At 38.2% G+C, this 18,801-nt stretch overlaps 2 protein-coding genes across 5 annotated transcripts in view; one reads left to right on the top strand and one right to left on the bottom strand.

The window, feature by feature from the left end:
- Positions 1-4,239, top strand: part of sol (small optic lobes) — a 32,139-nt gene extending 27,900 nt beyond the window's left edge. For all 4 annotated transcript variants that reach the window (XM_067083129.1, XM_067083126.1, XM_067083127.1 and 1 more), the window contains exon 14: positions 49-4,239. In XM_067083129.1, coding sequence (XP_066939230.1) covers positions 49-226 — 178 coding nt within the window. In that variant the 3' untranslated portion in view covers positions 227-4,239. The remainder of the gene's footprint in view (positions 1-48) is intronic.
- Positions 4,240-9,805: 5,566 nt separating this feature from the next.
- LOC136826319 (uncharacterized) lies at positions 9,806-10,262 on the bottom strand. Its single transcript, XM_067083569.1, has 2 exons — positions 10,078-10,262; positions 9,806-10,040 (listed from the first exon to the last, which is right to left on the bottom strand). Exons 1-2 carry the CDS (start codon positions 10,260-10,262, stop codon positions 9,806-9,808), a joined length of 420 nt encoding a protein of 139 aa, XP_066939670.1.
- Between the last annotated feature and the right edge of the window lie 8,539 nt (positions 10,263-18,801).

The following is an 18,801-nucleotide window of genomic DNA, read 5'->3' as shown; positions in this document are numbered from 1 at the left end:
GGAAGCTTACAATTTTATAGTTTCATGATATCTGATATTTGTTTTCAGACAAGTGATCATTGTACTTACTCAGTTGGAAAGCAGTGGAGGATTCAGCATAGCTCACCGTCTAACCCACCGCCCCTCTCACTCTGCTGGGCTTCATGACTGGGGACCTCCCGGTACAAATCATGATCCTTCCATTGACCATATTACCCATGGACTGCATTCACCAAGACCAATATGAGAGAAGTGTCATTTATAATATTTTGAAGTTTATAGTGCTCCCAGAGTTTCATTATGTGGAGAAGAGTGAGAGAGAGAAAGAGAGACATGTATGGATAATACTTAATGTATGATCAGACCCTATTTTGGGAGTGCCTACCTTTTCTTGACTGCCCCTGTTTGTGATACAACACTAGAGTGGGAGTGTTTCATATTAAAATTGATTTTTGCATTTTATAACTAAGGCCAAGTGCACTTCTTCCTTACTCTCTTGAAGGTTAACCATTTCGTTGAAAGATTGATGTGTAGCCAATTTACCATAGTGACAAATAGAAACTTTGTAATGCAAGATTGAGCTGTATGTCATACTCATGAACATTTTACATGTTGTTTATGAAAACCACTGTTTAGTAATCATCTGATTTCCATTGTGGTGTAGAAAAGATATTTGAGATTGTTATTGCTACTTTAGATGGCTTTCACTAGAATGTTTCTTATCAGACATAGAATTAAGTTATTGAAGAAAGTTACTGTGAATGGAAATATCAATAGGGTGATTTGAAATGTTTTTTTTTTATTTGCAGTAAAGGTCAATGTAATCTTTATTGAAACTTGGTTAATCTTTAAGGTAGTAGATATAAGGAGTTAGTCTATAACCCCATTGTTCTTTTAGCTGGTTTGGGCACTGAATACATCAAATTTGACTCCTTATACTGCTTACACAAGATTCAAGAGACTTCAAGTGACTCTTCACTTTTTTTTTCAGGTATTATGATTACAGTATTATTTTCTCTCCGGTTACATTGTTGCACTTGCTTTAGTTTGGCTGTGATGTTAGTTGTGTGCTGTTATACACCGCTGCATTCTGAGAGATTTGCTGGTACTGTATCGCATTTAATATTTTAATTCGTATCCTGCATTTCTTCTGATTTATAGTATTTTACATCTTGTATTATAGTTTTGACATTTTATATCAGTTACATCATTTTTTTGTCATATAATTACTAAAGGAACTTGGTATCTTACCCAAAATTGAATTTTAATACATTTAGGAGATGGATGGTTGTAAGAGCTGTTTTTGCAATGGGCTTCTTCATCAGAAAACCGTAACATTTTAAGAGCGGCCGTATTCAGAGCTCATGGATGCTCATGTAATATGGTAATTAAGACAATCACTATTTTCTTTTTTACACATTCATATTTAACTTGAGTCCGCTTGATCCGTATAGCAACTTCTGTTTTAACATTTTGTTTTTAATCAGATTTTTTATCTTGAGTGATTTTTATTTATGTCAAGCTGCCACAGTGAAACTTGTCATGAAAGTAAAAGTTGTTTCTGATCTAACTGATAATATTTCTTTAGCTTTTCTTAACCAACTTATCCTATGCATGCCAGAAGCAGGGGTTTCCAGAAATTCTTGTTCTAAAAGGGGCTGTAACTTTGCATAAGGATGACATTTGATTGATTTTATATTCATTGAAAAGTTAAGTGATTTGTAACATTTTGAACTTTAGGAAAAACAATTACAACTTTTACTTTTGATATTATTACTACAAGTATCAACCGAGTCAGCAGTGAAGCTGGGTTATTAATGCCTTTAGAAAGATGAGAATATGAAATTCCAAAATGCTGATAAGTTATAGTGCTTTTTCTGTGACTAAAACTTTGATACTCCTTTGGTAATTATTTTATTGTACTGCAGAGAACCTCTAGCAAAAATACTCATCTTGAAACAAAATGTAATTTTCCATGGCTGCTAAAAATACAACTTTTTTCATGATGATTTAAGAATATAACAGATTGATTATTTGATCACCTGTTTGCACCTAGATTAAACACTAATATAACCAAGCTTTAATTCAAAGTAACAAATGAAGTTTTGTTAGTAGATATAGCAGACTGGAGGTGAAGAATTATTGTTTATTGTCATCTCCCACTAATGAGTTATTTTATATATTATTAATAATGCTCTTACTATGGTTTACCAAGTGGTAAGTATCAATTTTTTATTTAAATTTTGTTGCTGAATACAAACTCTTATGGGCCACCCCTGTCAGAGTCAAGTATTTCAACTCGGTCTCATTAAAATTCAGAATGATAATGATAACAATAATAATATATGCATTATATGGTTAGAGTTGCAGGCACCTTTGATTTCTACTGGAGAAGATTTCTCACACCCCACCTGCAGTCTTCATTTGTAAAAATACTTGAACTTCATGAGTTCATCACACGAAGATAATTACACGTACACTTTTGATTAATGGATTACTGTCAAGTCCTCAATTAATTACAGGGAATTCAAAGTATTGCAGTAATTTGAACATAACAGGCTTTCAAAATATATTCATTTCCTTTATTAACGCCAGTTCAGAGAAGCACTGTGGAATAATCCCATTACAGTATTTGACCATGAGAGAATATATGTTTAAACTCAAGATTGCTGACAGCTCTCCATTCACTCATTTAACAACTTACAAGTATTGTCTGGGCCCTTTATTGTCATTGTATTGTCTGCTTGTTATATAATCCTATTATCAAATCAGGGACCAATGTGAAAATAAAAATATGTAAAATGTACCATAGACTAAGAGCGCTCCACAATATTTAGCAGTAGTGTCTTCCTTTACATACTAATGGTACACACACACATTTTTGCATGTGGTCAAATAAGAGAATCCTTCTTTTTCATATCCTTGCTTCCCATCGTCTCTAGTTATCATGCTGAATGCTTTTGTCTCTTGTGAAGTTTATCTAGCTTAACACAATGCACATAGGAAACCAGTACATGTTCACTGATTTCCTGTTAACCTTCATATTTGTGCTTAAAGAGCTCACTAAATTACACTGAAAAATTTGTGAACATCAAGTAGTTTATGTGCCAAAATTAGGAAATGGGTAAAGCCCATCTTTAACAAAACTTTTATGAGTATAGTAACGTTTAGAAGTTTTAGTGTACTCAGTCTACAATAATGATATTTAGGGAACCTGTTTACTATTAACCTTGCTTATATTGCTTTTTATGTGGTGTTTTTACTTTTCTTTGTTAGGGTTCACTGTGTAGCATATGTATTTTGTACAATTATTAGCACTGGAAGTATATTTTTTTGTTGTATATATGATTGGTGCAGTAACAGGCAAATGTATTCCTTGCTTACTGTAATTTTTTTTTTACCGTTTTTAATATAACACTAACTCTTCCTCCTTCTGTAACTCAGATAATAAATGCTCTTTTCTTATCTTTCTGAAAGTCATATTTTACTACAGTGCAATATATTTTTAACTTATTTTGAAGCATTAGTTATGAAATAATCACAGATTTTTTATGTGGACAGACAATAAAACTTTCGCACAACATCAAGCAGTTGTGCATTTGAGGAATAGACTTTGCACATACAAGAGATTTTACCATAGTATGTAGTTGAGGTGTTCCATTTTAATATTTTCTTTAAGACTCGAATATCTTTAGCATTCCAGTAGTAATGAAAGTACCATGTACCTTACAATGCTGTTTGATTTTCTTAATTATCCTACACATTTACCTTTTGAGGCAGTAATTACTAATACTAAAAAACATATATTTATGTTCATAAGGTCTCAAGTTTTTTCATTACACTCTTGTCAAAGACTTATTTTGAAAGGGTTTAGGGTAACTCCTTAATTATGTGATACTAAATTGTAATAAATTTAGACTACATTAAATTGGTAAGTTTAATATGTACAGCATATATATTGTTTGTGTTATTTCCACTTGATTAAGACTTTAAATAGCCTCTGCAATTTTTTGCCAGTCCATACTCATTGTCAGGAATGCATTATATATTGCAGTTTGCAAGATATACAAATATTTTTTATGAACTTTTGAGAGATGTATCAGTGTGTTTTCCTGTAATTATGCATCAAGTTGTGCCACTTATTAGTTTTGATCAAGATACTGCACTTGGAGTAAGTGTTTTTACATACAGTATCATTAGTGTTGAGGATTATATATTCATGTTGTGGGAAGATTTAAAAATGAGACTGCCTAAATAATCCTGCTTGTTTTGATTAACTTGTTATGATACATTTTTGTTGTTACTTAATTCATAGGTCTTTATTTATTTTATCCTGTAGGTCTAAAAGGAAAAAATAACAAACTTTTGTTAAACACAGTTCAGAAGTCCTAACTTGTAATATGTATGTTATGTGATCCTCTTAAACTTGATGCTGACGAAATATCACTTTTGCTAATAATTTAGCGAAATTTTATGTTTACTGTAATGTATTCTGATTGGTGTTCTTGTGTCCACTTTGTTGATTGATGGAATCTAGTTCTGTTCAGTGTATGTTTTGATTTTATGATATTAGTTCCACTTTCTTCCCAACCTGTATTGCACTTAGATGTTGGTACCTGGTTGTGGGTAGAAATCCAAGCTGAAGTAACTGTGAAGTGAGATCATGTTAGTATCAGTTGGTTCTTAATTGATGCTATTGACAAGTTAGTGTCTCACTGAAGAACAACCATAAGGCAACATTGGTCACCCTTTAACTGGAAATGAACTCCCCAAATATAGTGTTGAGTATCTGAGCATTTACATGTAGGCAATAGTTTTTCAAATCAGAATAGATAATACAAGGTTCTCCTTACCTTTGGGTGGCCGATGATGTAACTAATTTCATTCCTTAGAGGTCTGTCTTTAATAAATTTAACATTTAGTTGGACTCCCTATGCAGGACTTGTCAACCAGAGGTAGACTGGTTAGTTTTAACTACTGAGAAAGTTATTCACCAGGCATGTTATTGGGTTGCCAGTCAGTCAAATCTACAGTTACCATTTTGCGTGTTTAGCCAGTCATAATGTTGTTGGACTTCAGTTATGTTGGTTCCTACAATTCCAACATTGTCTTTCAAACCAGATCATATCCTCAATCACATCCAGTACAATGGAGATGTTGAAAGAGTTTGTTTACTATGCAATGTCCTACCTGTAAAAATTTAGAATTATCATCTTTGGAATGTATAGAAAATTTATGTAGGACACATATCATATTACCATCAGACTGACAACCCACATATTGATTGTTTTGTCATACAAACGATAAGGTAAAATATGAAAGAGCATTCTCTCCAAAGTCACCGTGAGTAGTTTCTGTTAGCTGTTACTTCACTTTGGATAGTCTACTAAATAGTTGGGACTATTTTTTGCAAGATGATAGGTAATATTTTCAACAGTTTTTAACAGAAAACAAATCTCAACCTGCATTTCTGTTTAAAATTATAGCCATACATGAAAGATAGCCTGCCCTTTTAAATGATTTAGAATGAAATGGGTCTTTTATTGAGCCATAACGTGTTATGATAGAATGTGGACTACATTATGAGAAAAATCTCATAAGCCAAAACAGAGCCACTTCTTATGGTGGGACTTATGCAGACATAAAGCACAGTACTAAATGTTCTTGCTGCTTTTCTGCAGCCCTCAGCTGTGTTGTTTTCTGCTTTTTACTTTTCATCCATCCACTCCCTTTGATATATTCCTACTTACTTGTACAACTTCTTTCACTAATCTTTGCCCTAATTTTTATATCTTTATATCCTTCGTGCAGTTCCTGTAAAAGTAGAAATGAAACTCAGTGGTTTTAATATATGTACCAAGATTGTAGAGTATGTTGGATTTTTAGAACACGCTTTTGAGTCTTGATTAGTAGCACTGAATCGTAACACTAAAAACTGAATTAAATTTTTTTTAGGTATTGCAGCAAACCATGCTGTTACAAAAGTTAGGACATTCTAACTGTGTTTTTGTAGGTGATCTGTACTATTGTTATAGTTTTAGTACCATTGTTATAGTTTTAGGTATAATAATTTATTATTGTAAATTGCAGCACAATATTTTGTTAATTTTATAGTCCTCTGGTGTTAAATACCCCAACAGCTTGTATATAATCTGGAACATCAACATTCATACCTTGCCCATGAGTACAGATGGTTAGGTCAGCCTTCAAAAGTGTCATGAATCATTGTGAATGCCCTTCTTGAGAGGACTAATTCCAGATTCCCGAGTTTTACCTATACTGAAGATTTACTGAGTCACAGTAATTTTCACAGAACAGTTTTTGAAAATAATAATCTTGCTGTCTTTAAGAGAATATCTCAAAATATATTCATTCTTCTTTTAATATTCAATATACTGAACATCCTTAAAAATATAGGAGGAGGAAATAAAAGGCACTGGCATTGTTTGAAATCTTTGGATATTTTGACAAGGTTTTTCAGGCATCTATATAGTATTTATTTTGGATGTTTATGTTATTAATTTCAATATAGGGAGAGTAAAAGCTGCTAAAATTAGTTTCCATTTCAGTTACAAACTAGTCGGTTAAAAATAATGATTACATTTGTACACAATGCTTAGTCTACAGTCACAGGAAAGCAGTAATATAGTACAATATTATGGCACAATTTAAGGTTGAATTTTATTTACTGATCACTCCCATAATCTGGTAAGAGGTGTCTTTCTGCATTTAGGACTGTGATAGAGAAATAAGAAGGGTGCAGCAGTAATTCTGTTTTAGTTGGGTGCATTTGAGTGGCCAAAATGTTGCTCAGTGTCATGTGATGCACTTGCAGCTATTTACCAGTACTTTTATGCAGTCTCAAATTTAAATCCCAAGTGTGGAATTTATATCAGTACAGTTGCGCCAGAGAGTAACTTGAGCCATATGAGAAGCCACGTACAGGTAGTGACAGTTGGGTAGAGTATCACGTGACATTCAGTTGCAACACGCCCCCTGGATTACAGCTCTGAATTGGGTACAGTCTTCTCACAACAACTGCCATTGTAAATAAGAAGATGAAGAGTTGGTACCCATTAGAGTACATTTTCTTTTTCCTCTTTTTTTTTTTTTGGATACGGCAATCATTTGGTGTGAGTGGTAATTTCATAAATTTAAAATCAATTTTGTTAAGCCTTTCCTTAATGTTAGTACTGTACAAGATATTGAATACTGACATTTATATATACTGTATTGTAAGTAGATATTAACAGTTATAATTCTCAAAATTAGAAGCTATTAGAGATATGGTGTTTGAAAGAAATATGATTACTATGATTGCACTTTCATCCTTGAATAAGCCTAGAAATATTTCATTGTTAGAAGAAAACATATAAACTGTCTGAAAATAGGGCATCAGAAGAATGAGTCTTTGGTACGAAAGTACCTTTAAAAAAGTAGTTTGCATATGGCATATAGCTTATATAAACAGTAATCAGTAATTTTACAAGAACCTCCTTTTGTTACCTGTTACTGTAATGTAGTCACTTCTGTACCTTTGAAATTTTGAGTCTCTCGATCCAGTAGGCTTCAGGATTAGACACTTTGTGGCTCTATGTGATCATGTATTTGGTCTAATGTATTTGTAAGATCATCAAAGTGATCTTTATGTTAGATGTATGTAAAGCTTCTCTTCATTACTCTTTTATTGGATTATTTATCAACTATACAGTAAGAAAACCCACGTCTGATCTCAACACACACAGGTAGCTATATAGGCTAAGGCATGTTGTTGGGTAGGATGTATTTATATGGTAATAATCCCTCTCTCCTTATCCCCTCTACAATTGTGATGATTGAAGTGATCAATATCTGTAAAAAAAAGGACAAATTGATAGGCAAAAACTCTTACCTTGAGAAACACTAACATAGCTGAGAAGAAAAATTTCATGGTGGATGGTACAGTAGAAGTTTGATGTTCTCGGAAGTATTTGTCAAGGCATTTTGTGTTCTATTTGTATGATTTACTGGTATATAGACTATTACTAAGATGTCATGTTTATTAAATTTAGGATTAATGAGCTGATTATGCCTTTTCTTTTTACTAGTGAATGTCTGGCTTACTTAAGCCCTTGAATGAAATTGTAAATTTTGAAAGCAGAGCATGGGCATTTTTCTTGAACAGTGTGTTAATAATTCATCTTTATTCCAGCTTATTTACCAACATATATAACCAAGAAACTGGTTTAAAAGGAGTTGAAAGGCTCAGACTTATGTTTTGTGTACTTTAATTTATGAATGTCAATATATTATGGTAAGTAGTCACTAATATAATGTACACAGTACATGTACTGGTAGTTACAAACCTGTGAATGACACACTCACTCACATCAGTCCTCATGAATTGATGCCATATCTTAATAATAAAGACATCATTGATCATCATCTCTTGTATCATTCTACATCTGAATGCAAATGACAGTGGTTGACCTATTTTCATATCTTAGTGAATTGGAGTTATCACTGTTATGGAATTTTTTTTTCTTGAAGCAGTGATTAGGTTTTTGAAAATTCTGATGTTTGGTGATTAAATGCTGTGAGGGAAAGATCATTTTGATAATAGGTTGGTGATGGATTTCAGTAGTTTAAATATGTTAAGGTAATATTTACTGCACAATAGATGAGTTATTAGAGTTATTAAGAAACTTTTGCCTTAGCTCATAAAGCAGTAACAGCTGAAACTTTTGTTGTGGAAACACCACCGCTGTTTATATGATTACAGGAAATCAAGTGGTGTGAAAACATAACCACCACTGGCTATATGACTACAGAGGAAATCAATTGGTTGCCTTTATTACATAGCAAGTGATGCTCTTCAGAAGTCAAGAAGTTCAAGCAAGCCCTCAGAATGGAAAATATGTGGTCATAACTAACTTGATTGCCTACAAAAGAATGGTATGACCTCACCCCCACAGAGGAGTCCGATTTGTATTTACATCTAAGGAGTGGGCTGCTGAATTTATTTTGGTATGAACAGCAGTGATGAAGTCAGGTTGAGATGTCCAGAAACATCAACCACTGATAAAGTGCTTAGTGCAAATTATTTTGATAGACATTTTGGGGATGAGAAACCTAAAACCTCTGTAGAATTGGCAGCGTGATTGTCGGCATCAGAACAGAAGCCGACTGGCATTGACGCTTGAAAGACACTTGTTTTTATTCCAGCCTGATCCATAAAATTTCTGTGGGAGATTTATCCTGAGACATGAGTTTTTAAGAGGTGCTAAAGAAACAAGCAGGAGAAAGTTACTGCTGATTTATTGAGGACACAGGCAGTTTATATAGCGGCGGACTGACGTCACACCGAGAAATACAATGAGAACCAGGGTGACCTGAGGTCAATAACATTTAACAATAAATACAATGAATAAATACACTTTGAGTTGCAAAAATGGACAATAATGAAGTTGATGACATTCTGATACATGAGCAAAAGAAAAATATGCCATACAAGCTAGTAATAGGTAAATATTTACATAGAACAGTTTAAATGATTGGGTATGGCTGATCCTGCGTGACCCGTTATCCTAGGAGCAGCATAGAAAACGGGTGGCCATCTTAGAAGACCCGCTCAGCGGGGCCTTTACAAATACTTCCCCCCACAAGACATGGGTAACGTCTGATTAATCCTTGTATCTGCTGGGGCGTTGAAGAGTGCCGCAGCTATGCGAGGTGAGCTGGGGGTTGCGCTGTGCATGCGAGCGGTTGGCTGTGGGTGTGGGCAGATGTTTCCAGGGGCGGCCTCGTGCCCCTCCTCCTGCGGCAGCCCTGCTGTGGAGACGACTGCTCAGGCAGAGGGTGTGGTGGTGACATCTGTTTCCTCCTCCAGGAGGGCGGACTTGATGCGGTTGATCGACACCCAGTCATCTTTTCTGTGAAGGGCGAGACGGAAAGCCTTCTTGTTCCCCTCCAGCACACGGAAGGGCCCCTTGTAGGGCCTGGTCAAAGGTGGGCGGACGGCGTCATCCCTGACGAAGATGTGGGTGGTGGAGGACAAGCTGGGAGGCGTGAACGCGACTGACCTGTCGGTGTATGACCGCTGACAGGGGGCCAACTTGCCAACTATGTCGCGAAGCCTCTGGACTGACGGGGTTGTGGCGGTCCTCTGTTACCAGTTCTCCCGGGACTACGAGGGCTCCCGTATTCTCCGCTGCAGATGGGTTCTCCTCTCTGGGGGCGGTCCTCAGCCCGAGGAGGACCCACGGCAGCTGGTATTTCCAATCCTCAGCGGTGCAGTGGGCCATGAGGGACGCTTTCAGGGACCTGTGGAACCTCTCCACCAAGCCATTGGCTGCAGGGTTGTAAGCGGTGGTGGTGTGGTGAGATGTCCCCAGCAGGCATGCCAGGGCAGACCACAACCAGCTGGTTATGTGGTCACGCCGAACTGATCCAGCTGGAGAGGAGGGCTTCAGTGCACGCATTGGCGGTGGCTTCCTGCATGGGCGTCGCTTTGGGCAACCTGGTTGAGCGGTCGACCACCGTCAGGAGATATCTGGCCCTGCCTGACGGGAAAGAGGGCCAACGACATCAATGTGTATGTGGCTGAACCGCTGCCTCGGCTGTGGAAACTTGTTTCCCCGGACTCTGTGTGATAACCTATTTTGCTGGTTTGGCACTGAAGACACTGTCTCACCCAAGTCCTCGCGTCCTTCCGCATTCCGTGCCAGACGAACTCTGTCAGCAGCTTGGCCATTGTCCTGCCGGAGGGGTGGGACAGCCCGTGGATGACGTCGCATACCTGGCGGCGGCGGGTGAATGTTCCGGGGGGCGAGGCCAGCTAGTGCTGATGTCACAAAGGAGTTTTGGTCCCCCGGAGGCGAGGGCCACGTCCCTCCACTTCAGGGACGTGATGGCGGTGCAGTAGGCTGGAGTCTTTGGGTCAGCAGCCTGTTCCCGGGCGAGGTCCTCGTAGTTGATCCCGAGCTGCACCGCGTTGAGCTCGATTCTGGAGAGGGCATCTGCTACAGGTTCTTCCTGCCGGGGAGATATTTGATTGAGCAGGTGAACTCTGCAATGGCCACAAGGTGTCACTGCTGCTGCTGGAAGACCATGCATCCCCCTGCTTGGTGAAGGCATGGACCAGCGGCTGGTGGTCCATGTAGATTGTGATGGGCGTACCCTCCAGGAGGAACTTGAAGTGCCGGACCACCTGGTACACTGCCCAGAGTTCCCTGTCGAAGGTGCTGTAGCGGGCCTCCGCGGGGTTGAACTTTTTGCTGAAGAAAGCGATGGGCTGGGGGGCACTGTCGACGATCTGCTCTAGGACGGCTCCGCAGGCGACACTACTGGCGTCCGTCGTCAGTTGGAGGGGAGAGCTGGGGTCCTGGAGGGCCAAGGCGGTTGCCTCGGGGAGGGCGACCTTCATCAGGGAGAAGGCCTTCTGCTGGCTGGGTCCCCACACTAAGGATTTTGGTTGGCCCTTCAGGATCTCCGTTGGGGGGGCCATGGTGTGAGCGATCCCAGGGATGAACCTCCTGTAGTAATTTACCATCCTGAGGAACTCCTGGACGGCCTTGACGGAGGTGGGGACGGGGAACCTGGTGACGGCTGCGACCTTTGATGTGAGCGGGCGGATGCCATCCGGGGATACCTCGTGGCCACTGTCACACTTGCCAGGGTAAGATCTATGGCAACCAGTATAATTGTCATGGACTACCCAATCTCTCCTTGCAGGTGGAACAACTTTCTGTGGCAGCAGGATGAATCAGGTCTGCTAAAGAGTGGGTCAGTTGAAATTTCTGCCCAAATATTTGGAAACTACTTCTGCCTGCTTAATGCATCCACAGCCACTCATTTTCTTTCGGGAAGGTCCTTTAACTTGGCTATAAAGCTGTTCATAATGCAGTAGAGTTGCACCCTGACAGGAGTTGAAGGCTGTGCACTTTGCCTAAGGGTGACCTAAAGGTACCTGCAGTACAAAGTAACATTGTTTCTGGTAGTAAAAGTCCATGTTCAGGAAAATCTAAAAATTCAAAAATGTCTATAATTTCACTCTCAACTTCCACTAACATCTTCGATCAATGCAATTAGGTTTTCTATTTGGAGACTTGTTCAAGAGATAAAAGCCTGTCAGAAGTGGCAAACCAGTACCCTGAGGCATTGACTAAGAACCTTTCAAACCTTTTACTGTCAATTTCTGTTTCAGCGGTGAATGGCCTCATAGGTCCCAGCGCTTGGCCTTTGGCCTCTAAATTCTATATTCATTTCATTTCACTAAGAAATTGATTCCATAACATAAAACAAAAGTTTATTATAAAAAAATTTTTCTTACAAACCAATCAGTCATAATTAGCCCTAATTGGTAGTTTCAAATTAACCCAGACAAACTTTTGAAATCTTGAAGAGTGGGAAAAAAGCTAAAAAAAGTGACTGTCTATGTCTGTGTGCCTTCAACCCATCAGTAAAGAACAACGACCATCCTCATTCTTCGTGCCTTCAACCCATCAGTAAAGAACAACGACCATCCTCATTCTTCCAAAAGGAGGGGACTGGATGGGGGGCACATTTTACAGTTCATATGAAAAATTAGTTTTGTCACAAAAATTCCTTGTTTCATGACAAACACATCTTTAGTTTGCTGCTGTATCTATTAACCTTGCTCCTGCCCTAGAGACGGTGAGTGTGAGAGTTCGCCCAGACCAATCGATTGTCAACACATCAAGAGATGTACCCAAACGAACGTGCGCTAGTCAAAGCCAAGGTGGAGAGCCAAGTGAAAACTTGGGGAGAGGTTGACATCCTACCAAAGGACATCTGCTACCCAGGTTCCAGACACTGTAATATGATGCTTATGGCTACAGGCACTCATCTAGGCATCTTATTTTTTCTTATCCTTACTTCCTCTTCAGGGAAAGGAAGGGGTTGAAAAGGAAACCCTCAAATGCTTCTGTGGTCTCAAAAGGACCGAAGAACTTCACTGACCTCGCATCTATTGCAAAACTTTGTTGTACGATGGCCAGTGGCTAAGACCAATCCCAGAAAGTACTGTTCTGAGGGACACTTGAAAGAGAAGAGGATCGGTCCTGGCTCTTAATGTTTCTACCTGGCACACTCTTGGTTCCCTGTGTACCCCCATAAATGGATTGGTACTGACAAGTCTTGAACACTTACACAAAAACTTCTTGGTTCCCTGTGTACCCCCATAAATGGATTGGTACTGACAAGTCTTGAACACTTACACAAAAACTTCTAACTCCAGTCGACATTACAACTGAGTCATCGAGAGGGGTTGAGGGAACCAGAAAGGAAGGCTTAGAATACTTCAAGCCGATCTGAAGACCATAGACTCAGTGGTAGGTGAAGGCCACAGACAATCGTTGGAAGAGGAGATGACACTCGTATAGATCCTGGAGAACGGTTCTATGTAAACGGCTTTGAAAATAGCTACAAGGGAAGTGGAGCAGAGGCGTTGCCCAGCAGTGCCAAGGAAAAGTCAATGATCTTGTTCACAACAACATGCATGGGGGAGCTGTTACAGACGTCTCAGATGTGTCAGCCAACCGTCCACACAAACATGGTGGAGGGAAACATTCACTGAAGAGCGATCCATCCACTACGAAACCTTCACATGAACGTGGGGAAAAACTCTTAAGAGCCATCCCATTCCCCTCCAGACCTCCCCATAAGCCTGGATGGGAGAACAGACCCAAATGTGCCATGCCAAGGCAACGTTCCCGATCAGGAATGTGCAGTGATGAAGAAACATCCACATACTTGCCACTCACTCAAACTGAAAAGAGGAGGATCCAAGTCCATGTCCACTGACAGGGGACACCATGAGGAGGAGATGAAATGAGTGAAAACAACTGAAGAGAATTGTATCTCGGTTGTGCACCATTTGTAGAAGGGACACAGTTGTGCAACTCTGCGCAGCCACGCTCATCCTTACTTGGAGAGCGAATCTTCGGCTGAAGACATTCAGCAAACATCAGCAAAGTCAAAATGTCAGCTGTGCAACAACGTGGCAAAGGCAAAGCTGCTACTGCTTACCCAGGCCCCTTTTCCTCCTCAGTCATACGTCATGAAGCAAAAAAGCGAATTGCAACACTGCATGGCAGTGTATACTTCCTTCCTTGGTGAATGTATCTTCAGCTTAGAAATCCAGAAACTGCAGCAGTATTGCTGAAAATGGCAACCAGGAACTGTTCTCAAAGGAAACTTGCAAGGAAGAGTAAACAAAAGTATGCTAGGAAGTCTCATTCTGGCACTGAAGATACGCATGGCCATGCCCAGAAAGACAATGGAAGGAAGGGTTAGAAGACGATCTGGGTTTAGCTGCACTGACAACAGACACACAATCGGGGAGGAAAGCCCAGAGAAGACAGGGTCGTGGCCTGCAGCAAAAGATGAAGGCAAAGGACCGACTTCTACAATTCCAACATTGAAGGCAGGTCGGGTGGAGAAGTAGCTCTTGAAGCTACGACACACTGCAACGAAGCAAACACACTCGAACTGAAAGCAACTGGCTGAACATGGCTGTTGGCTGTCGCTCCAATGGCAAGTTGTCTTCCTTACAGTCACTGTGTACTCTCCACCCAACATCTCTTGAAAGAAAGGAAGAAGACGGAGAAACTGCGATAAGTATATGGCGAAGAAGAATGCGAAGGCGGTGATGGAAACTTCAAGGAAGCTTTCAGGACATCTCATCTTTCACAACAGGAATGAGAAAAGGAGGCAGAGGAGGGAGCGTAGGAATGCCCAACTTCCCCTCAACTTTATATGCAATACTTTACTCTGTGGGGATCCCAGACCACAGTCTCATTCTTTGTGTGCCTCATTCTAGGCCTGATTAAGTGATTCACATATATATTCCAGGTATATCTCTACTTGTAAGTAATACCTATCACTTGTGGTTAACAATGCTAGAAATTCTTCTCTGTGCGAGATGCTGTTTAAATCACTAAGTACTGCACTAAAACAGGTGTATTTCTGAGCATCAAGAAAATTTCAAGATATGTCAACCTGTATATAACATCCACCAAAAATATAAACAATAACAAACCGTAACCAGGGCATCTTTTATGTCCTAAAACACAAGGCACAATGAAAATTTACCCCATAAAACAACATACCTGAGCAACTTTCTTGCCAATGATAAGATATTTAAGAGATTTATAAACTTGTTCCTCCAAGCAAGATAAGTACCATCCCTAAGTACACAAAAGAGAGGCAAACCCTGACAGGTTCTTTACTAACGACAAAGAGATTTAAGAATATATTACACATTTCATCTAGAGATGATTATTGCTTGAGCCCTTCTTTATGTCAAGGACACGAATGGTAGAAATCAGAGGCAAAGTGGTCATTTATGAACCCAGCTGTACCTCTGTTCAGTGCCCAGGTATCTCAGTGTAACAGAAAGTACTGAACTGCAAGCCTTCAGAATGAACCTCTCATAAAGTTCAATAAAAAATTACATTAAAAACAGTTTGGATCAACATTTAAAATTGGCTAACCTTTAAATTTTCAGGGCTCTTTAACATTAAGTTACACTGATTTCACATGAACTTGGAAAAATTAAAATTTTCAGGACTCTAGCATTAATTTACATTGATTTCACATTAACTTAAATTCATACAGAAGTATTGAGAGTAATTCAAATCACCTTTTCTACATTAAGCAGAATGTCCACTACTTGCATTACACTGCTCATAACAAATGTGGTAAAAATGTGTTCTCATTGAATTATTGTAGAGATACATAATCAAATAAGGCAAAAAATACCATACCAAAACCTGTACATATGTCAAGTCTTCAAGATTACTATGGAACTTTAAGCAAGCGATCTTAACAAAACTTAACAATTCACAGTAAATTCTTGAAACTTCTAGTACATTACTTTGAATTTGAAAAGCAATTTAAACAAGGCATAACATAAAAATTATTGTCCATAAGTTTGGCTGTCAGGATAAAACCAACTCGGTAAGACAACTGGAAAATTAAGTGGATTAAAATCCAACTGTTTACCAATACAAGCTATCAACATTTGATAGCACATTATATCCAAGTTTGCCCTCATCATATCAACAAAAGAATGAACTAGCTCTTTACAAGGTAAATTCATTAACAATCTCAAAGAACATGTGGTTCCTCTAATTTAAAGCAAGGGCTATTTCACTGACCCTTTGGCCCGTTTATGGTGAGAAGTAAATGGCAAGCACTGGTGCTAAAGAGAGACAGGGCCCGGGGGAGACTTGTCAGTCAAATGAATGTTGATTGCCAGGGAGTTATTATCAAGTCTTTTTTTGCATTTCAAGTTTGGGAGAAGGTAGGATCAAAGAGAGGGAATGAGAGATCTGAAACTAGAGGAAGCATTAAAGGGACAAAGTGTTCTGCAGAACTTCTATCCAAATGTAATTAGTTGAGAAATATCTCAATACAAATAAAAATTAAAATTTCTTCAAAGTATGTTCAAGTAGCCCAAGAGAGAAAGAAAGAGAATAAAAAACACCTTCAATGCATAGGACCTTTCCTTAAAACAGGGTGGCCTTTGTTAGTACAACAGGTTTCAATCTCAAAAATGTCATACTAATTCCAACTCATATTACACCAATCAACCAATTTGTTTAACATCATGATGCTCAAGAATTCATAAACCCTTCCCCTTCAACCTATAAATGATAGATGTTTTACATTTGTTTTCTCACTCTCCATTCATTCCAATTTGCTGAACTGTTTTCCTTAGTGCATAAAGTTTTTAATGACTAGCTGATTACTAGTACCTCACTTTAGCATCCAAAACTTCCTTATTACACCAATTAAGTTTTCATACAAAATTCTGTATAAATCTCCAGTTCACATGTTGTAATCAAATGTTCACAAAACATTCGTGAAACCTTAAGGGGCTAACTTTCACATTTATCTTAAAAGCTTAATACTGCTACCCAAAACTGTCAAAAAAAAATTACTGATGTATAAAAAACAACAGAACTATACCTGGTTGTATTCTTTGGAGCAAGGAGGGCCACCCCCTTCAGACATCCACGACAGTAGCCTAATTATGTTTACATATACTTCTTAACCTTCAATTTTAAACACTTGTATTCCATAACCTTTACTTTCTTTCTTTCACCTATAATCAAGCTTCCTTTCATTCACAAGTACTTAATCTCCTATGCTTTTATTATGTTACAACCCACAACCTTTACTTTTATTAGACAATATTCCAAAATGTCTCATCTACAGTATGTTTGTTCCTCAGCTTTTATTTTCATGCAATTTGCTACAGGAAAAATTCCTTTCGATAAACATAGAGCATGAAATGAAGGCAAGCATATGAATTGGAGTTGAGGAGAAATCAGAGTAATACATAAAAGCGAGCCACTCTTCCTAGTAACTATTCTTCAAAGAAACTTGAATAAAAAATGAGGATCATACGTGGTTATTATCCTCCATGAATTCAAATTAAAATATCAATATAGAAGGGGAGTATACTACACTAAATCCTTGAAAAAATCCATAAGGGAATTATATAGTTGTCTGTTATAAGATTTCAAAATACAAATGTTGCTTGCTGAAATTTCTTATCTTTATAAAACTCATAATATACCCCAAGTATATGACTGCAAGGTAAAATGCTTCAGGAGTAAAATCAATCATTGTCTTCCAATATAAATTTAGTCTTTAGGGTGAAAGTAAGAAGAAAGACTTGAGGGCTACATGAGAAAGAAACCTTGAAGTCCATAATGACAGAAGTTTTTTAAATGCCATGAAAACTTAATAATTAAGGTGCCCATACAAACTAATACACATCGCACTCTCATCAGTTAAAAGATTTTCCAATGAATGCTTAATCTACATTGCAATATCTTGTAACCTATTTTCTTAGTCCATAGTACACATTACTATAGGCAGTTTATGTAATTTTTCTAACCCTTGCATAGATATTTTGCTTCTTGCTGTTCCAAAATCAGATGGCTGCTGGCATGTAAGACAAGCATAAAAAGCCTCAAGTTTTCAATTCAGTAAACCAAGGAGGTTCCCTGACTAACTCCAGAAACCAAGGAGAGCCTTCAAAAACTCCATACACCAAAAAACTCTCTACTCCAAGCAGCAACCAGAAAAAATGTAAGCCCATCAATGTCCAGTGAAAAACTCATGAAACCAGAGTCCCCTGAACATCTTTGTAAACAGGAGTGGCATGAAAAACTGAAAAACTTAGAACTGTAAAAAAAAAGTTGTACAAACATGGCAAAATGCTTAATCATTTACATCACAAAATGCTTACAGTTGATACTAATAACCAGGATGTAGAAATGCAGGGATCCACCAAAAGTACTTAATTTTATTAGATATCAGCTCACGAAATTAACACCATTGTGACATTAAAGAACTAATTACTGGCAACTGCAGACCACCACGAAACCACCTATTCCTCTAGCCATCCAAATTGCTGCTTATTGACTCAAAACACAGAACCTTTTTCAAGTAATTTTATGAAGAGTTATGCAAGTTATATTACACCATTCATGACAATGTTACCCCTCACTATACACAAGAAACAAAGAGAAATTCCTTATGAACACTGAGATTTAAATGGAATTTAGTAGTAGAATACTAGTTAATAATAAACAATAATGTTCCTGAGACAGTGTTTGTGTAAAACAAACTGACTGTATAATGTTTTCTGAGACAGTAAAAGTGGAAAATTCAGATTACTGTGTTAAAAAAGGACCCAACCCTGAACGAAAACCAGTGAACTCTGTCATCAATTAACTAAGAGTAAAAACAACTTTAATCAAGAAAGAATCTTGAGAATAAAAGTGGAAAATTCAGATGCAGATT

This window comes from Macrobrachium rosenbergii, chromosome 40 (genome assembly GCF_040412425.1).
Source record: "Macrobrachium rosenbergii isolate ZJJX-2024 chromosome 40, ASM4041242v1, whole genome shotgun sequence".
Lineage (NCBI taxonomy): Eukaryota > Metazoa > Arthropoda > Malacostraca > Decapoda > Palaemonidae > Macrobrachium > Macrobrachium rosenbergii.
The sequence above is the reverse complement of the archived record's forward strand: the minus strand, read 5'-3'. Positions and strand labels throughout refer to the sequence as shown.

Coding starts and splice junctions, on each gene's coding strand:
- LOC136826319 (XM_067083569.1), bottom strand. CDS start 10,262: ATGGCCCACTGCACCGCTGAGGATTGGAAATACCAGCTGCCGTGGGTC. Junction 10,041..10,077: donor GAGGCTTCGCGACATAGTTG/GCAAGTTGGCCC, acceptor ATACACCGACAG/GTCAGTCGCGTTCACGCCTC.